The sequence below is a fragment of the Dipodomys merriami genome, unplaced genomic scaffold (assembly GCF_024711535.1).
Source record: "Dipodomys merriami isolate MVZ:Mamm:240054 unplaced genomic scaffold, mDipMer1.0.p SCAF_4, whole genome shotgun sequence".
Lineage (NCBI taxonomy): Eukaryota > Metazoa > Chordata > Mammalia > Rodentia > Heteromyidae > Dipodomys > Dipodomys merriami.
Window position 1 is genome coordinate 8770397 of NW_027205603.1, and position 21534 is coordinate 8791930.

The 21534-nt window shown below is 36.1% G+C and overlaps 1 protein-coding gene across 1 annotated transcript in view; it reads left to right on the forward strand.

The window, feature by feature from the left end:
• Window positions 1-21534, forward strand: part of Malrd1 (MAM and LDL receptor class A domain containing 1) — a 470497-nt gene that overhangs the window by 256337 nt on the left and 192626 nt on the right. The window contains exons 27-28 of the mRNA XM_069991735.1: window positions 2521-2766; window positions 4294-4451. Of these exons, the coding sequence (XP_069847836.1) occupies window positions 2521-2766; window positions 4294-4451 (404 nt within the window). The remainder of the gene's footprint in view (window positions 1-2520; window positions 2767-4293; window positions 4452-21534) is intronic.

A 21534-nucleotide genomic window follows, 5' to 3' on the forward strand; every position in this document is an offset into this window, starting at 1 on the left:
TATCTAAACAAATTGGGATTGACACAATCAATAAGGATGCCAATTTATAAATATGAAATAATCTACTGGTTTCTCAGTGGCTTAACACTTCCTTGAAAAATAATTCATCTGATCACCTATCCCAGGTTTACTGGTTCTTTGTGGTGTTGTGACCTGAGGTAGTTACTGTTGTTCACCTTCTAAGTCAATGTATTTTAAAAATAATTCAGGCAAGGTGCAGGTGTCCCATGCTTGTGATCTTAGAGGATGAGATCTGGGGATTGAGGTTTTGAAGCCAGCCCCATCAAGAAAGTCTATAAGACTCTTATCTCCCCATGAAAAAAAGTCAGAAATGGAATTGTCACCTAAGTGTTAGAATACTAACCTTGTGCAAACGAAACTCAGAGACAGTGCCCAGATCCAGAGTTCCAACCCCAGGATCATCATCATCATCATCACCACCACCACCACCACCACAATAATTCAAAGTCAAAAGCCTGAGTCTAAATTTTATCTGTTTCTGCAAAATGTACAAAATATTTAGCATCTAGAATCCTCAGTTTCCTCATCTATAAACGTGAAGCAGTGTAAGTGGTTGTCCTTTCTCTGTAGCTAGTTTGCAAATGCTTGTTATGATTGTGAGGCCAGCTCTATAATTGAAACATTATAGACTTTTCTCTTACCCCAATCTCCTACAAAAATATCAGGCATCTGAATAAGAATAGTTTAATCCCCTTGTGAAAGAAAGGACAAGGTTAGAAGTTAACCAAGGCTGGAGAGCAAGCTTTAAGAGAGGTAGAATACACGGTTGAAAGGACCATTTACCTAGGCACCTTCCTCTAAGCAGTCCACAGAGAACACTGCACAGAAGACTGTAGGCACCTTCCCAGCTGTTTCCATCCACTTTCTCCTACTTCTTTCCTCCCAACCATCTTTTTTTCTTTCCTAAAAATTTGGGACTTATCCAGAGCATAAAAGTTTTTGTCTCAGATTGTGTTACCCAGCTATGTGTCACTGTTACAAATATCTGAGATTAAGGTACAAAGAGAGATTGTTATTCTGCCTTGTCATTCTGGAACCTTTCAGTCTATTGTGGACTGGCTTCATTGTCTTTAGGTCTATATCAAGGTAACATAACGTGTGTTGGAATAAATCCATTCACCTATTAGCCAAGAAGTAAAACAGAGTAAGAAGAAGGGCTGGGGTCCCACAATCTATTTCAAGGTCATCCTCTAGCAATGTAAAGACCTTCTACTAATCCTTGACCCTTTATGCTTTTCAGTTTTTTGTTTTGATATTTTTACCACCTTTCAAGAGCATCATCTTGGGGATCCAGACTCAAAAATATGCACTTTTGGTAGACATTTAAGATCCAAACTTTTAACAGCAGGAGCTTCCAGAGTACTTTGCAACGAACCCCTGACATATTACTCACTGTCCCATCCACATCAACCCTCAACCTCCAGTCAACTTGCCTCTGACCTTGGGAGATGCCATCTGAGAAATACAAGTCTTGTCTTCAGCTGCTCTCTCTGGCATCTGGAGAAATCAGAAAGATTATTATCTGATTCTTTAATGTCAGAGATTAAATGTGATGCTGGTATCCCAAGTTGGATTTCTGAGTAACTCTTTCTTTTGAAATATTGTTACTTGTCATAACTATATTCTATTGCTGGAGCATAAAATAATAATAATAATAATAATAATAAATACCTTGAAAGCACTTACATTTAATCATTTAAATCGTGTATTTGGCTAATATTTACTGATCACTGGCTAAGATCTCAGTCACTCCTCCTAGTACTGGTGACATAGGCTGTAGTCTTTTTAGTCAACAACTTCTTTAAGGTTTGGCTTTTTAGATAGGGAAAATGATGCTCATTGGATGGTAGTATGGGCCAAGTCACATAACTGAGAAATATGTGTTCAAACTCAGGTCTTCAGAAGTATGGCTGCTTCTCCTTTGTGACCTGTATCTGTGGTTGACATTGCTTTGCAGGGAAATTGTTTCTAAAATTTCCTCAAACTAACAAGCAAATATGCATTGTGGAGAAAATGTTTTGGAAAGTTGCATATTAGTTACATGTGTATGACCCTACTTCTGAGAGAGTAATTCATAGATGTTTGGCTTCGTGTAGATTCTGAAGTGCATAGATGCTAGAATTTAATTCCAAATGCCCCATAATGCATAAGCTGCTCTTAGTACTTTAAAGATTTTGCTTCAGGGTAAAAAAAATGGAAGTCCTCACTTTGACTCTCAGAAATAATTCATATCTGTAAGTGCAGCTTTAAGAGTCTTGGGAGTCTTTCCTGGATCAATGAAGTCATATATATTGCACTTATGAATAATCGCTGTGAATGATCTACAAATAAGGACTCTGGAGCAGATTAGAAGACAGAGATAGGAATCAGGTCTCTCAAATTCTTAAGAATATGGTGTTATTTTTAAAATATTATAATTAATCCACTCTTACTGCATTTTGATCTAACAAATCATGTCTGGAATCTTATTTTATTCTTCTTTGTTTTTTCTCCCCCCAGGTTACTGTCCACATGGGTACCATGAATGTCAGAATAGCAAATGCTACAAACCAGAGCAAAGATGTAATTTTGTAGATGACTGTGGGGATAACACAGATGAAAATGATTGTGGTGGGTCCTGTACTTTTGAAAAAGGCTGGTGTGGCTGGCAAAACTCCTTGGCTGAAAACTTCAACTGGGTCTTGGGGATTGGCTCTCATCAAAGCCAGAGACCCCCCAGAGACCACACATTTGGAAATGAAAATGGTAGGTAATTAGGTTATTACTGTTGCTTAATCATTCTCCTAATGCTCATCTCCTGATCTTCCCCAACAGCAACTGGGGAGACCACCAATCAGTCAAACAGGGAGTTTGTTTGTCCCTAAGGGTGGCTGTAGCAAAGGGCTGTGGATTGGGTGGCATAAGCAATAGCTATGCATAAGGTCGTCATTTTGAAAGCTGGAAATCCAAGACCCAATTCTAGGCAAGGTCTCCATTCTTTTTTAAGGCAAGAAGCAAGATCATTTCTTCTATGCTTGTCTCCTAGACGGTGACATCCTCAAAAGTTCCCTGCTTGGAAACTTGGCTCTCTTTGTGTCTTCACATTATACTCTCTCTATTAATTTCTTCTCTCCATTCATATTCATCTTCTTTATTAGGATACCTTCTAGATTTTCTGCTCTAGTAACTTTGTCTTCACTTGAGCATCAATGAAGACCTTATTTTGATATATGGTCTCCTCGATAAAGACAGGTGGTGAGGAATTCTGTGTTTTAAGGGAAGAAGGATGCAATCCAACTTACAACAGAGAATAGTGGAAATTAAATATTAATCACTATCTCAATAACTATGATTCAATGATAATATACACTGCTATCAGATACCTTTCATAAGTAGCATGTGTTTATAATCAACAACCCTGATTCCTGATACTTATATGATCATTAGCAAATCACTTAACTTTCCAGATTCTCAAATCCCTCATTTATCAATAGGAGATAATTTTTCTTTTACTTCGTGCACTTAATAGGAACTGTGGCATATCAAATGAGGGAAGGAAAGGAGTTTGAAATCTGTGAAGTGTTGTGGAAATGTAACCGTAAGATCACCATTTTTAAGAATTGAAAAAAAATTACTTTTCTACTAAGGGTCCTAAAGGTGTTGGACTCACTGCTCAAGAAGCAAAGATCATTAGCAGGATAAAAAGGGATTTGAACATGCGGCTGTTACAAAGTGGGAAAAGCCCTCTAAATATTAAAATTCTACAAGTGTATCTAGAAACAAAAACAAGGCAGGCTCATTATGCCTCGGAATGGAAGACCTAATCCTATTCAACCACTCAGCTGTACATACATAATATGTTTTGGATATTTGAACACACAAGAATCAAACACAATACTTTTGCATATTAAAACCTATAATATTAAATTTACATACCCTGTAGGTGACTAAATATTTTAAACCACATTGTACTTCTTTGTATGGCTTCCATGGTGACGCTTGACATTGGTTTACAATAACTGGAACATTTAAAGAGTCTATTAAATGATTTCTATAACTATCTTGTTGATTTGATGGCACAAAGATCCTGTCAGATCAGTTCATCTGCATACCGAGAAGCACTTTGTCAAAAGCAGGGATGACTGGAAATTGTTTTGTCACTGAGCTGGAGTCAGGCTATTAGATTTAGTCTCACTTTCAAAGGAAAATGCCTTTGACAGCTCAGATCATAGGAAATGTAACTGAGATGGAAAGCTTACCTAATCCTCTCACTGTTGTTTTGCTTGTTCCTAGGACACTTCATGTATCTGGAGGCTACCCCAGTGGGTCTTCGGGGTGACAAAGCACACTTCACGAGTGCTGTGTGGCAAGAATCCAGCGCTGCCTGCGCCATGAGCTTCTGGTATTTCATATCTGAGAAAGCCACAGGGGCCATTCAGATCCTCATTAAGGTAGGATCTTGGTGCAGAATGACTCTGAGCTTTACGAGGGCCCCTGCAGGTTCAATGGAGATTTTTTTTTTGACTTGGCCAGAGGAAGCCTGCTTTCTACAAAAGGAGCTGCCCCTGTGGCTACCTGCTCTGTGGGATTCTGTAAGCTAGGGCATGGAAACCAGTTTGGGTTGTGTCATGCTGTATGATCTGACTAGACCCCAGAGACTCCTTCTGTAATAACGTACTTCATTCTACCTCTTTGATTCATCCCCTCTTTCATTCTATTAAAGGAAACAGATGAATTGTACATTTGAAAGAACAACTATACATTTATTTCTCTTACCAGAGTAATCATTAAAGGTACTAATAGCAGCCATTCCTTCTACTCTAAGCAGACCGCACACAGGACTGAACCTCTCAGGATGGTGATCAAGGTGTGATTACATTGAACTGCTTATTAACTATGACATGCTAATGCATTTTTCTTACTGAGGATTAATTGGATGTTGCCATCAGAGCTTTAATTTAGTATAACAAGAGTGACAGTGTTTGGGGAACAAAATAACAGAGTAGATATTAATATTAATGAGACCTGTTTCAAAAACCTTCATTCTTGAGCAAGTTAAAGCAATCACAAAAGGAAGGGTGTGTGTGTGTGTGTGTGTGTGTGTGTGTGTGTGTGTGTGTGTGTGTGTGTGTGTGTGTGTTTGGGTGTGTGTGTGTGCTCAAATGGGAACCAGTATTTAAGACTAGTTAGAATTCCAAGAAAGCTTGTTTAAAACATGCTCTAGAGCTACTACTGTTTTATTGCACATGAGCTTTGCTGTAGTGGCCCAGCACTGATAGATCACACCTGCCCTGAATGCCAAAGAGAGCACAAGAGGTTTGAATAGCTCATGGCTGTACAGTTCATGTCTTATGAGAAACCTGAACTGACTTTATAACTAAAGGCTCTGCTACAATGATACAGAAAAGCAGCCTAGTAGGACCCAGGCAGTCACCACCAGAGTGGTTTATTTTTATGTTAAAATATGGAAACTTACTGAAATATGAAGGTTAAAGTTACTCTCACAGGAGTATTTTCCTAGCCATGTTTCAAAGGTGGTGCTTGATTATGCTGTATATACTCTGTGAGGAATTTGATGATGGTCTGCTGGATTTGCTTTTGGTATTTGCTTCAGTGATACTTACATTTCAATTCTCTCATATTATAGGAACAGATATTGCAATAAAATGTAAAATTAAGTGGTCTAGAGGTGATGATGCTTCTTTGAAGTCTAGAACTCCTATGGTTCTGCCAATGGGTTCCTGAAATGTAACAGCATTTCAAAAGAACTAGTGTTTGGTTGTACAAAAAAACCAAAATACACACATTTCAAAAATCCATATTTGTTCTTTTGGCTGAGAGTGCAGTTTGGTGGTAAAGATCTTGCTTGTTATGCGCAAGTTTGTGGGTTTGATTTTCAGTAATGAAAATAAGTGAATCCGTAAATAAAAAGTGTGTGTCTATTATGATGTAGCTACAAGGACTGTGAAGGAGAGAATTCTTTCATAACAGGTAGTGAGTTTATATTCATGAATTTTATGGCAGCTATCTCAGTTTGGTGACTAATAGGATACTGATTTTGATCATATTACAAAGCACACCCCAGGCTTCTCTCTGTGTGGGCTCACACTACATTGACCTCACACACAAGTTTGAAAACATCCTAACCAGATGGCAAACCCAATAGGCAAAGGGATTTTGCCTTCTCTTTCTTTTCTATTCCTGGGCTAAAAAATGTTCCTGGTTTATTGCATGTGCCCTTTCTGGCTCAGTTCCTTCTGCTGTTTCATAAAAAGATCCCCTTTGGTGTTTTCCCCACAGAATATGAAAAGATTCTGCCTTTGGTTAAATTTAACCTCGACAATTTTTGCCTTCTAGGATGATTATTTCCCTAAGTGACATTCACAGCTCTAGGAATGAATCCTATACACTGACTATAATTTATTTATTTAATATTGGTAGTCATAGTTATTGGCATATATTCTATTTCAACAAATAGATTATCAGCATGGACAAATGATTAAGAAGACCCTATTCAAAAGCACAAGCTTGTTGTTTTGTTACACACCTGTAATCCCAGCAATACAAGAGGTATTGGGAAGAGGATTGCAGTCACAGATTACCTAGGGAAAAAATTTAATACACAATATGGAAAATGGCTAAAACATAATGGGCTAGGGGCATGGCTCTAGTGATCAAATGCTTGCATCACAAAGATAAGGCTCTGAATTTTAAACCCCAGTACCACCAAAAGAACAATTGAGGAACTAACATTTTTTCCCTATTGCCTTGCTGTTTGATTTGCTTATAAATAGGAAAAAAATCCCTAAAATAACCCAAAGCACTTTTTTACAGTAATAGAAATTCTTAAAAATAGTTTTAGCTGGGCACTGGTGTCTCATGCCTATAATCCTAGCTACTCAATAGACTGAGATCTGAGGATCAGGGTTCAAAGCAAGCGTAGGCAAGAAAGTACATGAGACTCTTATCTCTAGTTATCCACCAGAAAAAATCAGAAGTGGTACTGTGGTTCAAAGGGGTAGAGTGCTAGCTTTAAGCAAGAGAGCCTAAGAACGTGCCCAGGCCTAGAGTTCAAGCCCTACCACCACCACCAATAAATAAATAGCTTTTGTAGTATCAGAGAGCTAGCTAGATAAAGAATTACCATCTTCCAGGAGCTGCTTAGAAAAAACCAAAGCCTTGGGAAGTAGTTGCCCCATGGGAAACAGTAGCAATCTGTTATTCCACTTGCCTTTATAAGAAGTTGTCAGAAGTCTAAGGTCGAAGAAAGTGACAAGCTAGGGACCAATGGTTTTTTTATTTTACCTGTAATGGTAGCTTACTCACGAGACTGAAATCAGAGCATGAAGATTTGAAGCTAGCCAAGGGAAAAAAATTTGAGACTTCATCCAACAAAGAGGAGAGTCTGCCAGAAATACAAAAAATCAAAGAAAGGTTGGACAAATGGGAATGCATGAAGTTACAGAGCTTCTGCATGGCAAGGGACATAGCTAGCAAGATCAATAGAAAGCCCATGGATTGGAAGAAGATCTTCACTAGCCATACAATGGACAAGGGTCTCATATCTAAAATATACCTGGAACTCAAAAAATTAAATCCCCCAACAACAAATCTTCAAAGAAACAACTGCCCAATAAATAAGTGGGCTAACGACTTAAAGAGAAATTTCTCTGAAGAGGAAAGAAAGATGGCCAATAGACACATAAAGAAATGTTCAACCTATCTAGCCATAAAAATGCAAATCAAAACAACATTGAGATTCTACCTCATCCCCAGTTAGAATGGCTATAATCAAGAACTCTAATAACAACAGATGCTAAAGGGGATGTGGACAGAAGAGAACCCTACTGCATTGTTGGTGGGAGTGTAAACTTGTTCAACTACTTTGGAAAGCAGTATGGAGGTTCCTCAAAAGACTCCACATAGAGTTCCCCTATGACCCAACCAACCCCACTTGTGGGCATTTACCCAAATGTTCACAAACAAGACCATACTAAAGTTACCAGCACAACTATGTTTATTGCAGCATTATTTACTATAGTTAAGATATGGAACCAACCCAGATGCCCTTCTGTAGATGAATGGGTCAAGGAAATGTGGTATATATACATGGAATTCTATGCCTCCATCAGAAAGAATGACATTACCCCATTTGTTAGGAAAAGAAAAGACTTGGAAAAAATTCTATTAAGTGAAGTAAGCCAGGCCCAAATAAACATAGGTCCTTATTTGCAATAACTAGTATATGTCTGAGACAAGCAGAAAAAGTCAGATAAGATGATGTTAGGTGAAATGAACCCCAAGATAAGGACACAAGTAGTTTTTTTCTTTCTTGCTATTGTATTTAGCGTGTTTATAAGATGATTTGTTTGTTGATTTGTATGATCCTCCCCCATGGTATAACCCCTGTTTTCACTGTATTTGATGTTGGTATAATTTGGGGAGGGGAAGGGAAAAACAAATTGTTTAAATATGGATACAAGGGGACCCATTGCAACAATGAGATGTATAAGATGCTATGTTGAAAAACGAACTTTACAATTTAGGGGGGGGTGGGGGTGGGAGGGAGTGTAGTTGTGGAATGGGAGGGAAGGGATGGTAGGGGAAAAACAAAGGAGGAGGCAACAATGCTTGATAAGAAATGTACTCATTACCTTCCTCCTATAACTGTAACCCCTCTGTACAGTATTTTTCACAATAAAAAAAAACTTATTTTTTTAAGAAAAGGAGGGTCTGGAAGTATGGTTCAAGAAGAATAGCATCACCCAGAAAGTATAAGTGCCTAAGATCAAACCCTGGTAATGGCAATAATAATAATAATAATAATGATAAAGTGGATCATCTTGGGCATGAACAAGGGTATTCTGAAATTAGGATTAGATTGCTATACAATCATGTCATTTCTGCCATTATGTTTAGGTTTTCATAAATGTCAATAAACATTAGTATGTTTAACATTAGGATGTTAGTCTAAAGTAAATAGACTCTGCCATTAATTTTTGGACTTAGTAATTATTCTTTTTATTTTATTTTATTTTATTTTTTTGTTGGTCATGGGGCTTGAACTCTGGGCTTGGGCGCTGTTCCTCAGCTCTTCAGCTTGAGGTTAGCACTCTACCACTGGAGCCTCAGCGCCACATCTGGTTTTCTGGTGATTAATTGAAGATAAGAATCTCAAGGACTTTCCTGCCCAGGTTGGCTTTGAACCGTGATCCTCAGATCTCAGCCTCCTGAGTAGCTAGGATTACAGGTGTGAGCCATCAGAGTCCAGCTAGTAATTATTTGTTTTAATGATGCTATATTTACTTTTAAATGATTTCTTATTTTTTACCTACATTTTAACACATTCATATTCAGTATTAAGTTTCTCCTTAAACTTCAATAAATTGTTTTCCAGACCACTACAGATTTAGCATAAAAAATAAAGGAAGCAATGGGAAATAGAATAAGGGGTCTACCACATATAAGTTGACTTTTATGGATCTAATTTTACTCCCATCATTTTCCTTATTTGTCTAAGTCGGTTGTATATAGATAAAGTTAAATCAGATTAAGTAAGGTGGAGCCATGAGTCCACTAAAGAGAATTTGGGAAAGTCTTTAAATTTGCTTTGACAATTTATTTTTTGTAGTCTAAAGTTTATCCAGCGTCAGCCAGAAACAAAAGGCCTTTGCGTTCTTTCAGCTAGCCATTTAAATAAAATGCAGAAACACCTGCTCTCTGAAAAGCATTATCCTCTTTTGGAAATACTCCATCTGTAATAAACTGTTGGTATTTTAATCAAGATGACTGCATGCTTTAGGGAATTTAAATCTGTTTAATTGAAGGCATTCAGGATTATCCATTATGTAGTCATGATAGACCACAAAATATATTCAAGCCTGAAGTGCTTGTATACCAGGAGAGCTCTCCTGATAGAGCAGCCAGACTAGTTATGATGCTAAGAAACCATAATTAAATTACTTCATTGCTTTATCTTGCTTAGTGTTATAGAGGATTTTAGAGTTAATGGATGTCCTTTAAAATAAATTTAAATTGTTTATTTTGCAAATGAAAGAAATAAGTCCAAGATGTAGTATTTGTTGTCTTTCTTCAAAAACAAATTTTAAATTGAGGTATGTCTTGTTTCTCTGACTTCAAACTTAGGCTTTTAAAATTGACTTCCTGGAAATTCCAACTCATCATTTCTGTATTCAAGATAGAAATATGGTCAATTTTTCCTACTTGTAGGTTCCATATCGGGAGATTTTACTAGCCCTAGAAGCATTCAAAAAGAAATGACATCTAAACATGTATAGACTTTTTTTGTCATTATTCCCTAAACAATAAAATGCAACTACTATTTGCATAGAATTCACATTGTTCTAGGTTCTCTGAAAATTCTAGAGATAATTTAAAGTATATGAGGAAATGTGTAGGTTATATGTAAACACTGTACCATGTTACATAGGAATTCAGCATCCATCAATTTTGGTTTCCTTAAAGGTCTTGGAACAAATCCTTCATGGATACCAAGGGAGACTATAGAGATTTTATTTATAGGCTGTAGAAAATGTCAAAGGATGGAATGAAAGGCCAGCTTCCTTTGCTTACTTAAAAGACTGTGCAAATTTTGAATCTTCCTTTATCATCTTTGTAATAAATAATGAGCCTAAGTGGGATATAAGTTTTAAGTGACTTAACTATTCAGTATGACTGATGACCACCAGCCACCCCATCTTCTACACAGCCTCACCAACGTTCTAATCTAAAACCCACAGCAAACTCCTAACACTACATGTTGAGATTTATAGATTTAGCCTTCATTAGATCTTTTCAACCTATGAATATCTAGGTTTACTTAAGGCGCATAGGAAGAATATATAGGGTGTATACAAAGAAAGTTAATTTATGCATACTAATATATTCAGCAGTTTTCACCATGAGAGCACAATGCTCTGGTTTATATAAAATAGGGATTCCCCGTGTGTGTGTGTGTGTGTGTGTGCGCGCTGAACCTGGGGCACTGTCTCTAAGCTGTTTTGCTTAAGGCTAGCACTCTATTATTCGAGTCACAGCTCCACTTCTGGCTTTGTGGTGGTTAATTGGAAATAATAAGATTCTCACAGACTTTCCTGCCTAGACTGGCTTTGAACAGTATCCCCAGAACTCAGCTTCTTGATTAGCTAGGATTACAAGTCTAGCACTCTGCTAGATTTCTTTTTATCATATTTTTTTTAATTTTTATTTTTTTATTGTGAAAATACTGTACAGAGGGATTACAATTACATGGGCAAGATAATGAGTACATTTCGCTTCTCATCCATTCCCATCCTCCCCCGCCACCCCCAATCCTTCCCCCCCCCCCCCCCCCCCCGCCCCCCGCACCAAAGTTGTAAAGTTCGTTTTCAACATAACGACTTGTACATCTCATTGTTGCAATGGGTCCACCTGTATCCCTATTTAAACAATTTGTTTTCCCCCTTCCCCTCCACAAATTATACCGACATCAAATACAGTGAAAGCAGGGGTTATACTGTGGGGGAGGGGAATACAAAGCAACAAATAATCTTATAAATGTGTTAGAAACAATCGCAAGAAAGAAAAAAACAGTTGAATATTTATCTTGGGGTTCATTTCACCTAACATCAACTTATCTGACCTTTTCTGCTTGACTTATACATATACTAGATATTGCAAATAAGGGAAATCATGGGACCTATGTTTCTTTGGGCTTGGCTTACTTCACTTAATATAATTTTTTCCAAGTCTTTCCATTTCCTAACAAATGGGACAATGTCATTCTTTCTGATGGAGGCATAGAATTCCATTGTGTATATATACCACATTTTCTTGATCCATTCATCTACTGAGGGGCATCTGGGTTGGTTCCATATCTTAGCTATAGTAATCATCTTGAGGAATATGTTTGTCTTAGTTATGTTTTAGATTTGTTGAGATTTTTCTTGAAAATTTTTCTATGTCCTTTGCCTCTCAGTACATCTGACATGAACAGTAAGTCTCTTAAGCAATCAATACTATAGAACAGTCTTTGTTGAAAAAGATATTTCCATTAGGATACTATCATTAGTATACTTCATCCCAGGAGTTTTACCTTTGAGAGAGTTAAAGTTAGTTCTTTAGAACCCTGTTTTCATTATTGTTGAAATTTTTCTTCTATTTTATTTCCTATGCCATTAGTGCTACTACTCTTGTGAGCAGCTCCCATTGATTAACCAATTCCTTTCTTCCATATGCTGTGCTGTCTTGTATGCATATTAATTTATTTAGTCTTCAAAATAAACTTGTAAGAAGATTTCTCCCCCCCCCTTAATTTTACAGACTATGACGTTGAGACCCAAGTCACCCAAATAGATAGTTGGACCAACCTGGATTAGAAGCCAATTCTAACTTCAATATCTATGAGCTTAATTTCTCTCACTAGAATTTAAAACATCCCAACACCTAGGGGCAGAGACACACCTGTCCATGACGAATTCCCAGAGCCTCTGAATTGGATGAAGAAGAGTTTCCCATCCACAGATTGTTCCATATGTTAGAGAAGAGAGGATATTACTTGGTATTGATTAACTACAGCAGTTCTGTTTGTGTTCTTTCCTCAGTTAATTTTAGTTGACAGTTACTAATTGCACGTGTTTTTGGAGGGTGTACTGTGATATTTCAGTTCTTGGGAAGGCTGTTATGAAGGTTGACTAAGGACATTAAGGTCATCCATCATGCCAAAAAATTGATCATTTCTTTGGGTGGAAAGCATTTGTTTCTGACCTGTCATCTCATAACAAAACCTTATGGGTATAAAAAGAAACCTCCCTCCCTTGTATATAATAAAATTAGAAAATTTTAAATCATATTTATTATCTGAATGCTAACATTGATGAAGAAAGAATGAATCAAGAACAAATTTAATTCATACCAAAAATAAAATATTTTTAGAAATACATTTTTAAAGTTAGATTGTGACTTAGTTCTATATCAAAACCTAATGGGAGATGAGGTAGCCACTATATTTCAGAGCAGTAATTACATGTGATGATGTTGAGATACTCACAATGCTATAATGTGATCTTACAGTACCCTTAATTACTAGGAGTGAAGCAGTCCAAGGTACAGCTCAGACCTCTGATTTGCTACCTCAATTCACAGATTGAGGTTACTAAAACTGAAGATACATCTCCTTCATCCATATTACAGACTTCCTTAGAAACCAGGAGGCTGGAGAACTTTTAATTTTATGGAAAATACTATGTTTCTCTGTTCATAACTTGTTTTAGTAGCTGCCAGGACTTTAGAAGGGAGGACAGGAAATGAAATTGCACTTAGACACTGGGGTGCTTCCTGGAATTCCACTGTGTAATTGGTGATTATAGTTAACAGTATTATATTGTCTATTTCAAATTCACTAGAAAAAAACATTCTAAATATTCTCATGACCAAGAAATGTTCAGTGATAGATATGTCAGTATAGAAAGATATAGATTTTACTTATTTATTTATTTATTTATTTAGTCAGTTGTGGGGCTTGAACTTAGGTCTTGGACACTGTCCCTAAGCTTTTGTTTTCAAGACTAATGCTCTATCACTTTGAGCCACAGCACTACTTCCAGTTTTCTGGGGATTATTGGAGATAAGATTCTCATGTACTTTTCTGTCCAGGCTGGCTTTGAACCATGACCCTCAGATTTCAGCCTCCTAAGTAGCTAGGATTACAAGTGTGAGCCACCAACATCCATCTGATTTCAAATTTATGTAACATATATATGTATATAGACATTACTTCATACTCTATATTGCATATACAATATCATTATCATGAAAAAAGTGCTGAAATTATAAAAAAGACAAATCTAGATTTTTTCAGAGTAATATTTTTACATATAAAGGAAACGCAGTTACTGACAATTGAAATACATTAAGTTCCTGAAAATAATCTGCATGGAGCTAAGTGCAGAGCAGACAGTTAGTTATACATGGGCTACAGTTCTGGCCCCAGCAAGAGCCATTTCAGATAATGGCTCATCCTCTCATCCTTCAGTCCTGTACTCAACTCGAGTCAGCAAATTCCAAACTGCTGGCAATGGACTGCTGTATTGAGAGATTTGTCATCCCAGTTCAGGAGTGTCCTTTTAAATGGCATATGTAGTCACAGCTGTGAGCTTTTTGTGCATTATAATATCTGAGAAAAGGAAGAGAAGAGAAACAATATTGCGCCCCATCTAGCTTAAAAATACAATGGTTTGGAGCCTTGCCTGCTTATGATTCATTGGTCCATGGAACATTCATAGTCACAGTTGTACACAGAGTTACTCTTTATAGGACTCCTGAGAAGCAACTATGATCAGTTTCAGTTTTGCATCTTGATGACAATATTTGTGTTTTAAACTTTTAAAGCAAGTTTATCTTAAAAATTCCTTTTTAAATTCTCTGTTCTCTAAGCATTATCTGAAAATATACTTTCTAGCACATAATAGTATCTGTGAGACTTGCACATTCTTATAAACTACACTCTAATGGCTACTCTCCCTCTCAAGTTTGTAACACATGTCTCAAAACAAAATAGGTTAGACTTGCCAATCAGATTTTCTCTGGTCCTTGTAACTGAATCACATTCATGGTTCAGATGGTGCTGTTAAGTTGGTGTCTGATTTTCCCAATTATAGATCACAGACCTGGAGTAAGAAGAACTCTGATTCACCATCCTATGTATTACGTAAATGAGTCATTCAAAGAGCAAAAATCTTACTGTCTTATCTCTGTAAGGGATATAAAAACAAAACTGTCTTATTGGTATTCTTAGAAGATTTTTAATTAAAGTAACTCTTTAAAATCCACTAATAAAGAAGATATATTCATACGTAAAGTTACATATCTTGAAGAAGTATATCTTTCTATATGCTCTAAGATGTCAAAAATATTTTCTTATAATCTATTATGTCAGTAAAGCAGTTTGACAAGGTCAGCCATCATTCCATCTTGTGAATTATATGAAAGCTATAAACAAAAATTTGGAAAGGCTGGTATATTTTAGTTGTTAGACTCTGCTTTCAATGAACAATCTTTTTGTAATATATATTTTTATTATAAAGATACTGTACAAGGGGTTTACAGTTACATGAGTGAGGTAATGAGTACATTTCCTATGGAGCATTTTTACCCCCTCCTGTTTTTCCCCTCCCATTCCTTCCCTTCCCACCTCCCAGCTCCTACCCCACTCAAATTGTATCCTTGTTTCAGCATTTTGTTATTTCCCCACCCCTCCCCAAATTATAAAAATGTATATACAAGATGCAGGGCACCGGAATCAAATACGGTGATAACAGGGGTTATACCATGGGGGAAGAACATACAAAAGAAACAAAAAAAATCACCTAGTACATTAAAAACAACAGCGACAAACAAAAACCCTCTTGTGTCCCTATCTGGGGGTTCATTTCGCTTAGCATCATCTAATATGGTCATATATACGTAGTTTTTTTTACCTTTTCTGCTTGTCTGTAAGATTATCTTGGATGTATACTAGTTATTGCAAATAAGGGAAACCATGAGACATATATTTCTTTGGGTCTGGCTTACTTCACTTAATATAATTTTTTCCAAGTCTTTCCATTTCCTAACCAGTGAGGCAGTGTCATTCTTTCTGATGGAGGCATAGAGTTCCAGTGTGTGTGTGTGTGTGTGTGTGTGTGTGTGTGTGTGTGTGTGTGTGTGTGTGTGTGTGTGTGTGTGTGTGTGTGTGTGTGTGTGTGTGTGTGTGTGTGTGTGTGTGTGTGTGTACACCACATTTTCTTGATCCACTCATCTACTGAGGGGTATCAGGATTGAAATGAACAATCTTTTTAATTTAATTTTTCTCTGCAAGTACTGGTTTTTAGCTAAATCCTAGCTTGTCTGCTTCTATTTGTGCATTAAAACTAGAATTTAGGGAGTTCTTTCTCAGTTTGATTTAGGGTGGCCTTACCTATTTGCAATAACCAGCAGAATGGTACTGAGTCTTTCTATGAGGAGCTGTGGAAACTCTCTGATGAGAACCTATGTTCTTCAGTGCTAATATTCATTTTTGGAAGCTATCCTATTTCTGAAAAGGTGGCTTTTCTTTACCTATCTTATATTCCTGGTCCTAGTCTTTTATATTTAACACATTTTTTCTTACCCAATATACTTTTAAAAAGTTGTGTTTTCTGATACCTGGAAGACTCTGCCTTCCCATCCTTCTTACTTTTCTCTTTTGTGTTACCAAATACACACACACACACACACACACACACACACCTCTTTCTAAACTCAGTTTAAGTAGTCTCACTTCTGACATTTGTCTCTTTCTACCACTAGAAGGTCTATTTTGTGTCTTCCCAATATTAGTAAATCATTGTGGGCAAATGAATATTGGTTAGAAAAAAAATTAGGGAAGTTCCTAATATTTAAGGGGCTTAAATATAGGTTAGAAGAAAAATATGGAAATTGATAATAAAAATAACATAGAAAATGGACAGGCTATTTCAGAGTGACAGAAATGGAATTGCCTTGCAGTTGTGATAATATCTAAATTCTGTACAGAAATAGTCTTGGTATGGTGCTAGTCTAAAACCTTATGAAATAATGTGATCAATATTACTCTTCAAAAATGGGAAAATAGAAAGCTATTGCAGTCAATTTGGCTGAATTACTGTTCTTATCGGTTAAAACACCTATTTATGGGTTTCCTTTATGGACCAGATCATGTGTATTAAGGCTTTCCCATTAAAAATTCTATAAGAATTCTATAAGTGAATCATATTGAAGACTTTGTTTTGGGGCTCAAATGCTAATTAATAATTCTTTTCCAATTTAACATGTTATTTACTACATCCAACAAATGATTATTGTACATGCACTGTCTTCTTTTATGGTAATCTGTGGGCAAAAAGAGATCCTCCTTAGTGCTTCAGATTTCTTAGCTGAGGGAACATTATTTTGAGAATGAGTAATTGAAATGACAAAAGAGGCTGAAGGTTAAATAGAAGTATAAAGTAATATTTTTATGTGAATTCATGGATTTATTTTTATCGCATCCAAGTACTCCAAGGATTTCCAGGATCATATTTTTAGGGAACTATTATTTTTTAGTGAATTATTTTGACATTTTTATCTCTCTGAGCTCATTCAGGAAATAAAATCCTACCGAAGTTAAAGGTACATATAATTCCTGTTTGATGGGATGATAGCAAGATGATTCCTTAGTTGTTTTGGATATTCATTTAAATTATTTTTGTAAAATTTCCATATCTTAAGGTAGGATATTGAAATTAATAATTTTGTTGATTTGTGAATTTGGAATTTATTTTTTATTATAGTAAAAAGAGTGCACATATCTAGATGCACACAATAATTCAAATGCCATTAAACAGACCAATATTTTTTCAGAGAAATCCTTGTTTCTTCAGGGTTTTATTATTGTCTAACTAGAAAAATAAATTAAAAACATAAATAGTTCAAGATCAAGGAATTTTTTCTTTTTCATTTTGTCTCTCATTAGAAAACCAAATGCAATGGGAGGATATACATTGAACTTTTCCAATTTACTGTGTTTACTTAGCTGAAGAGTGATTGAGAACCTTTCAATTTTGGGTAGATTTATAGTTAGCATTGATTGTTGAATCCATTTGTGCTCTTTTATTTCTACCCCATTCATAAAACTCTAATAAACGTCACTTAGAAAAACTTCATAGAATGATTTTAAACAAGTATTTGAGTACTTAAATTATGTTTTACCCTTTGCAAAATGATTAAGGGCTGAGTGTTGACCTGGAGCTCCAAATAATTTATCTTTGGCTAAGATGTTGTACATATTTATTTCTTTTTTTTTCCTTAGGGAAAGGATATACTTCAAACTGTCAACAAAGGAAAACAAAAAAAAATATTATTTGTTTGTTTTCCTCCCTTAGCTATTTCTTATTAGAACTTTCTGATATATGTGTTTTATAGGTACACATATATGTGAATTGTTCTAAGTAGCTAAAATACTGCCAAATGTCAAAGAAAAAATTAATGCAAGTGTAGCTAGATAAGAAGGACCAGCGAGTGGTAATTTGTTGTTAGAACAACGAGGAACAAATCATACCATAGCGCCATTTTGTTTGCCTAGATGCCTGGGACAGGAGAGCTCCCCACCTCGTTTGATTTTGTACATACATTTCAGATACTGTAAGCTTGGTTTCTCAGATGATTTATTTTCTAAGACAATACTACAGAAACATTAGAAGAGAAGATCATTACATTACCCTTTGGCCATATCCATTTATTAAAAACAAAACTAACACAGCCATAGTACATGCTTTCATAGTATTTTACTGAATGGCTGAACTGGGAATTTTAGAAGCTAGGAAGGGGAACAAAATTTGCAACTGAATTAGCTTCATCCAGAAGAATGCTTAAATATCAATCTTTCACACAGGCCTTTTCCTCCAAAGTGTACCTGAGTTACCAGCCTCACTCTTTTGCTTCAGCTTGATCCTCCTTTGAGACTTCTTGAGGAACCACGTGCTCTGCTTTTCCATTTTCAGACAGAATCCATTCTCAGATAACACCACTCTCTAAATATAGGGATTACTCTTGCCTTTGGCAGTATTTTTTTCCCATTTTTTAAGAGCAATCAAGATTCTGTGACCTCTATGACTTGTTTCTCAAGGTGGAAAGTATTTAGTCAACATGTCACAGTAGTCTTCTGAGTGTGACCAATGACCATTGGCTAGGTCATAAGAGATAGAGGCTTAGCTATGAATTTCAGCTCTGCTACTTAATTAGCATCTGTGTAAACTTTATTCTCTACATATGTAAAATGATGGTCATGTGGAACACTGGTTGCTCACACCTACAATCCTAGCTACTAAAGAGTATGAGCTCTGGGGATTGAAGACAGAAGCCAACTGGGCAGACAAATAGGAGAGCCTCTTATCTCCAGTGAACCAGCAAAAAGCTACAAGTAGAGGCCTGGCTCCAATTATAGAGCATCTGCTGTTAACACAGTAGCCAAACAATGAGAGTCCTGAATTCAAGTCCCAATACCAGCACATGCACACAAATAATTATGTGAGCTATAAGGTTGCATCAGCAATAGCTTTAGAAGCTATTGAGTATTTAACAAATTAAATTTTCTAGTAATCACTCATAGAAATTGAGCATAGGAAAGGAAGAGTAAAACTTGGAATCATTATATTACACTTCCATTAAGCAATAAAATAGATTCTGTTAAATGGATATATTCTACAGGTGTGTGATCTTTTATTTTGTAAACCGGAGTTTGCATTTTGTTTCCATTGAACTGACTTTCTTCTGATGTCAACATTTGTTGGAATTATTTGTTCTTACCCATTGTCTGTGAATGGGTGTGTGTTGAGCTTTGTGTTTGTATCCACTGATAGCTGAGCCACAAGGAGACCTGTCAGATGTTAATCTGTGAGCACAGGCTGTTGTCATTTGTTTTAGCATGGCTAAAGGTGTCTGTCCTTTGGGAGATAATGTCAGAAAAGCAGGAGACTGTCAGGGGTGAGTTACTCATGACAAATAAATACCCAGATAAAACTAAGATGTTTGTTTTTAAAGCAAATGAAGAGCATTGAGATCTATTGGCATGTTCCATTAAAAATACATTACCGCCATTCTCTCACATGACAAATGTTCAACTAAATGCCATATCTCAGAGACAGAAGCACATTAACATGATAGAGTGCTGTACACAACTCATTGAAGAACTGTACTGTGAGAGTGTGTCCTTTTTCTGTCCATTAGGATTCCATTCCTCCAGAAAATCCCTAAATGCAGAGAAGATAATCAAATGATTGATAAGATATTGATGTGTTTATTTTGCTGTAAGTGACCCATGATATCTATTTTCTACCTCAGATTCTACAGTTGATTTTTGCTTTAAGTGGAGCAAGGTCTATTCTCCTGATAAAAGTCTCACTCTTCCTGGCATTGGTTCTACCCTCTAATTTCATCCTTGAAGCTGACTTTCTATGAGCCCAATTAAATAAATCACAAGGCTTAAAGCTCATGATCTATGTTTTTAGCTACCAAATACTACTACTTGTGCAAACAAAGAAATCCTACAAATTAGTATAGACAAATAAGCAAAAGACACAAATAGATACAATATCTAAAAGAAAGCAGCAATGCCCACTGAACATATGAAAAAATGTTTACTCGCTAGTATTTAGAATAATGCAAATCAAGACTACAATGAGAAGATTTATTTTATGCTCTAGTGTTGAACAAAAGTTAAAACCAGTATCAAGGACCACCATACAAGAAACAGTGAAAGATTTTTGTGGAATTTGGATGGGAGAAGGAATTGTCATCTTAATTTTGGGAAGTAATTTGGCAGTAGCAAGCAAAACTGAAACCACAAGTATCCTGTTTTATTGCTACAGTCCTACTTTTGTAATCTTCAGAGAAAAGCTGGTGTGTATATCCATGAGACCAACAAAAGCCTGAAAGCAGAGAGTTTGTAAAGGCCTTAAAGTTATAGCAACCCAAACACCATTTGATGAGTGGTAGAAGGACTAAATATGGCTGTTGCCATGGTGGAAAGAAGAGTATCACACTTTCACATGTGGAACTTCTCAGTAAGCACAGACTCCCAGCTTGATTCTTTGCATCAGCACTAATTCTTCTTTGACTCATTTCAAGGAATCCATTAATACATGTTTGGTAAGTTCAAACAATGAAATTATTTTGAAAGTATTTTCATAATCATAAGGCATTAGGAAATCTAAGGAAAAGTCACTGTGAAATATCACTACATACCTATCAGAATGACTTGATTAATAATAACTTTAACACCAAATTAGTGGTATGGTATAGAGAAAAAATTAGCCAGACATACTTTACTAATGAGTCCATTTTAAAAGTTTCTTAGAAAAAATAAAACCTCAAGCAGATAACTTCTATATGAGCTAGAAATTGCATTTCTATTTTATTGCAGAGAAATGAAGAAACTTCTTCACATTGGCCATAAAGTATCATTATTAGCAGCAGTCTCAATTTGTAAACAACCCATATGTACATCCATGAGTGTATGCTTAAACAAACTGTGGTGTGTCTATATTATGAAACAGTATTCAGCAGAAAATAGAATAAATGACTGATAAATGCAACAACTTGAGTGAATCTACAAAGGATTACTTGGAGCCAAAGATAATTCCCAAAAGCTGAACCTAAAAATAACAAAATTATAACAAGTGGATAGCAATCAGTGATGGCCACTTGTTAAGGTGGAGATGATGGTAGGAAAGAAGTGGGTGTGATTAAGTAGACATGGGGAATATGAGCAATCCTCTTACTGTCATAAATGCTCTGGCACTGATTTTCTTCATGTGGATATCCTACTTGTGATACTGTTCTAGAGTTTTGCTAGACATTCTCATTGAAGGAACTGGAGAAAGAATATTCTGGAATTTATCTATAATGTTTTAAAAAATAAAACTGTATGTGAATCTGTATTTCCTACCAGGTGGAATCAATCCCCATCATTTTAAGGAAAAGATCTCCAAAGCAAATTAT